The 5,000-nt window shown below is 30.4% G+C and overlaps 1 protein-coding gene across 1 annotated transcript in view; it reads left to right on the top strand.

Moving 5' to 3' along the window:
• Positions 1-5,000, top strand: part of LOC135207758 (aspartate, glycine, lysine and serine-rich protein-like) — a 48,901-nt gene that overhangs the window by 22,792 nt on the left and 21,109 nt on the right. The window contains exon 3 of the mRNA XM_064239584.1: positions 3,101-3,212. Within this exon, the coding sequence (XP_064095654.1) occupies positions 3,101-3,212 (112 nt within the window). The remainder of the gene's footprint in view (positions 1-3,100; positions 3,213-5,000) is intronic.

Raw genomic sequence — 5,000 nt, forward strand, 5'->3', positions numbered from 1 at the left:
AAGATATTTTTCCCTAAAACTACTTACTCAATCAGAATAAACACTTCCCCCCGCCGCCGTCCCCCTACACCAAACCCACCACAGAGTTTTCCAAGTAATATTATTCAAGTAATCAAAAGGCTGTTATACAAAGAAGATTTTTTCACAATTCTGTTTGGTCAGATTTTCTAAAAAAAAAAAAAAAAAAAAAAAAAAAAATTAAGATTTTGATATTTTTTTTTTTTAGATTTAAAACTTCTGTTTATAAGTGCGCGTATTATAAACTTTCTGTACAATTTTGAGATTTCAAAAATAAATTATTTCTGATTGATTGAACTGTTAAAGAAAAAATATCATTTATTACATGTGTTTGTTATGATGATTTCCCGCAAACAAATCACTTTTTCTGCATTGTGAGCTTTCAAATTACTTATAATTTTATTATTACTTTATCATTATAGAGGAAGATTTTTAATAAAAAATAAATAATATTTATAAGAAAAGTTACAACAACACTTATTGCAATTCCCTTCAAAATACATACTGAAAAATTAAATAGAGAAACAAAACTTTAAAATAATATATTAGAAAAAAAAAAATAAACTTTATAAACGATATACAACAATAAACTTTACAATAATTGTAAGAGACATTTCGAAAATGTTTAAATCAAATAAGTAATATGATGAAAACATTATCAAGAAGAAAACATTTCTAAAAGCATATCAAATCAAAAATCAGAACATATAATGTTTATCTATTACTGTGTGGAATACACTTTTTATTATGAGGTTTTAATGTAAGTATTTAGAAATTGAGACTCAAACCCACTATTTGAATATTAATTCTCACACTAATCTAAAACGCCAATTTGGTTTAGAAGATGAGTTGTTTATTTAAATCTATTTGAAAATTCAACTTAATTATATTTACTTTCATGTTTAAATTACCCTAAGTCTGGTTAAACAATTGCTTTTATTATTATTATTATATATTATTATTCTATTATTATGATTATTATTATTATTATTATTATATTATTTTATTATATTATTATTATTATTTATTATTATTTTATTCAGAGAAAGGAACCCTATTTATAAGTAAATTAAGCTTACAGGGGCCCATTACTCTCAAATCCATAATTAGAATTATTATTATTATTATATATTATTATATTATTATTTATTATTATTATTAATTATTATTATTTATTATTTTATTATTTTTATTATTATTTATAAAGTTTCATAGAATATAACGGTGTTCGTTCGAAAGAAGTAACAGAAGGTAATGTAAAATACAGAAAGACGAGATCAGTTTTATATATATATATATATATATATATATATATATATATATATATATATATTAAAAAGTTGTATCTCTGTCTATCTACGTGCTTATCTGTCTCACTTTCTATCAAGAGAGAGAGAGAGAGAGAGAGAGAGAGAGAGAGAGAGAGTGAGAGAGAGAGAGAGAGAGAGAGAGAGAGAGGAGTAGGCAAATAAAGAAAAGTCACCTCTATTTCCTGACACGAAACTGACGAAGAACCCAATCAGGAATTTGATGGAAAGTCCCTCTTATCTTAAAGGTCCAATGGACCTCCCATTAACCCCACCCCTTATTAATTTCTAATCAATTCCCCCACCCCCTTTCCATCTTCCCTTCCCACCTAAACACCCCGCCCCCTCCCCCAACAAAAAAAAAAACTGCAAAAAACAAAAAAAATGTAAAATAATTTATATTTTTTTAGGGGGGAAAGGCAAACACTCAGGATGTTGGTTCATTGCGCAGTTTTTCTCGCGTTCCTGGAAGACGGGAAATTGACTCAGAGTAGCTGGGAACAGCTTTCTCGATTTAGTGACGAGCTTGCGCGCGCGGGTTGTTTTACGACGCTTGCTTGCTTGCGTGCGTGTCTGCTTGCGTTTTAGTAACCTTCGAAGACTCTGTTGTTGCTTGTGCTATTAACTAAAAGCACTGTTGTTATTGGTCATGTTTTCAAATTGACAATTCCTATGTGAATATATATAGTATATATATATATATAATATATATATATATATATATATATATATATACATATATAACTGAATCACGAAAGTTGGAACGTGATAAATCCATAAATAAAGGTATAAGCCACGAAGGAAAGATAAACAACGTAGTTTCTGCAAGGTCTTTCGACTCAACGTCCTTTACTTCTTACTTAGCACGAAACTGACTTACATGAGAAATTGAGGGTACAGGAAAGATCGTATAAGTGACAGATAGGGATTATAAGGAGATTAGTACCTATAATCCGACACACCTGGAGAATGAGTAACCTTTCCAAACAACAAGCATAAAATATGGGTACAATTTAAGAACAAAAAGATTTAATTGTACCCATGTTTATGCTTGTTTGGAAAGGTTACTCATTCTCCAGGTGTGTCGGATTCTAGGTACTAATCTCCTTATAATCCCTATCTGTCACTTATACGACCTTTCCTGTACCCTCAATTTCTCATGTAAGTCGTTTTGTCTGCTAAGTAAAGGACGTTGAGTCAAAAGATCTTGCAGAAACTACGTTGTTTATCTTTCCTTTGTGGCTTATACCTTTATATATATATATATATATATATATATATATATATATATATATATATATATATATATATATTATATATATGAACTAACATTTAAACATTTGAAATATTTATTTTTGCTAAAAAAAATAATATTAAACATTTGAATTACTATGTCCACAACTTCTTGATATATTTTCTCCAAAAAACTAACATTTACATCTTGACCATTCTGTACACAAACGAAATTCTTTACTAAAAAAATTACATTTAAAAATTATGTCCCCAAATACGTGTGGTAATGTTACCAAAGACTAGCATTTTAACTTTTGGCTGAAAGACTTTACCAACTTGATCAATCTTTCAAGAGAAAGAACAGTTTAATAACTTATGAATCTTTCTAACTGAAAGACTTGATCAACATTGATCAATCTTTCTAGAGAAAGAAATAGTTTGATATTTATGAATCTTTCTACTGAAAGACTTTATCAACATTGATCAATCTGTCTAGAGAAAGAACCAATACAAAAAAATAACCTTTTTGTGTCCCAAAACAGAGAGCCGAGAAGGAGGAGGAGGAGGAGGAGGAGGAGGAGGAGGAGGAGGAGGAGGAGGAGGAGGAGGAGGAGGAGGAGGAGGGGAGGAGGAGGAAAATGATTACCTCGAGCCGTGAGTATATGAAAATGGAGAGATGCTGCTATACACGAGTCAAAAGATTTTCGGTTATTAGAATCACATTTTTCTCCTCTTTCGTATTACTAGAATGGGCTTTGGATGTAATAATGTTTCTTTAAATATATTATCATTGGTATTAGTATTATATATATACATAATATCATATATGCATATACATGTGTGTGTGTGTATACACGTTCTCCTGCTTGTTATAAAGGCACGATTATTGCAGGCAGAGAAGGCAAATATTTTTCTCCAGGAGAATTTCTGCTCCGATACACTCATCTTTAAGCAAGGAAAAAGGGCAACTTATTTTCAGCTGTTTGCTCAAGCAGGGGTGGGGGGGATGGGCAGAGGGAGGCCTCGCTGTGTACAACATTCCTCGTAAAATTGAACGAGAGAGAGAGAGAGAGAGAGAGGTTCTCGGTATTGTTTGATTTTAAATAATGCATAGGTGTATTGTGTGTTGGTGAATATAGATATACTATATATGTGTGTGTGTGTGTGTGTGCATTTGATAATTTTGATAATTTATTCTTCCTTTTGTATAATTTTGATATTTTATTCTTCCTGCATTTGATAATTTCGATAATTCACGTTTCCTAATTTTGCTCGTTTTTGCATTTCCCTTTTTTTTTATAATTTTCATCGTTTATTCTTCCTATTTTGATAATTTGGGAATGTGTCATTCCTTTTTGGATAATTTTGATAATTTATTCTTCCTGGCTTTGATTATTTCGATAATTCGTGCTTTCTATTTATGCTCATTTTTCCATTTCCCTGTTTTTTTTTAGTTTGATTACTTATCATTCCTATTTTGATAATTGTGATACTTTATTCTTCCTATTTTGATAATTTTGATAATTTATCATTCCTGTTTTTTTTATAATTATGATCATTTATTCTTCTTTTTTTATCATTTCGATAATTTGTGTTTCCTAATTTTGCTCATTTTTTCATTTCCGTTTATTTTATAAATGTGATCATTTATTCTTCCTATTTTGATAATTTTGAGAATTTGTCATTCCTTTTTGGATAATTTTGATCATCCATTATTCCTGTTCTTGATAACACACTTTGTTTCACTTCGAAGCTGTTTAAATATAAAAAAAGATAATTCCCTTCATTAAGCAGCTTACACAGCAGATAACTGTTTATATAGGGAAAAGAATGTTTACTTGTTTACTTGACACAAACCAAATTAAAGTGTCGAGTGCCAGGTGTCAATTGTACTCCAGAAAGTGGAAGTGTCATTCAGGACCTATTCTTTGATTTCAAATGACGCTCTCACCAACCCACAGGGGAAATAGAAAGCAAACCTCTTCAAAAAGAAACGAAGTCAAACAAACCTTCTCCCTCTCCTTGTCTCCCTCTCTCTCTCCTAAAGCAAACAAATTCACTAACCATTCGTTTTCCGGTGTCTCGTTGTTGACAACAGACGTATTCGAGAGGGGGGCTTACTCGAGACTCGATTTACTGAAGGGTTCGTGGACTTACTTATATAGTTAACGCAAACAATTATCGGTTCGGTTGAGAGATGAGGTTGTCTAAATGCAAAGTTGATTCAAAGAAGGTGGGATTGTTTGAAGACCGTGGAGGTTGGTTTGGTTTGTTCTTGTGTGCTAGGTAGACCTAAGGATGTTGTTTGTTAGATAAAGGAGGTTAGGTTGGTAATAATAATAATAATAATAATAATAATAATAATAATAATAATAATAAAAATAATGTTAAGAAATTCACAGTTTCGTGAAAACAAATTGTTAAGAAATATTCACAATTATA

This window comes from Macrobrachium nipponense, chromosome 34 (assembly GCF_015104395.2).
Source record: "Macrobrachium nipponense isolate FS-2020 chromosome 34, ASM1510439v2, whole genome shotgun sequence".
Classification (NCBI taxonomy): Eukaryota; Metazoa; Arthropoda; class Malacostraca; order Decapoda; family Palaemonidae; genus Macrobrachium; species Macrobrachium nipponense.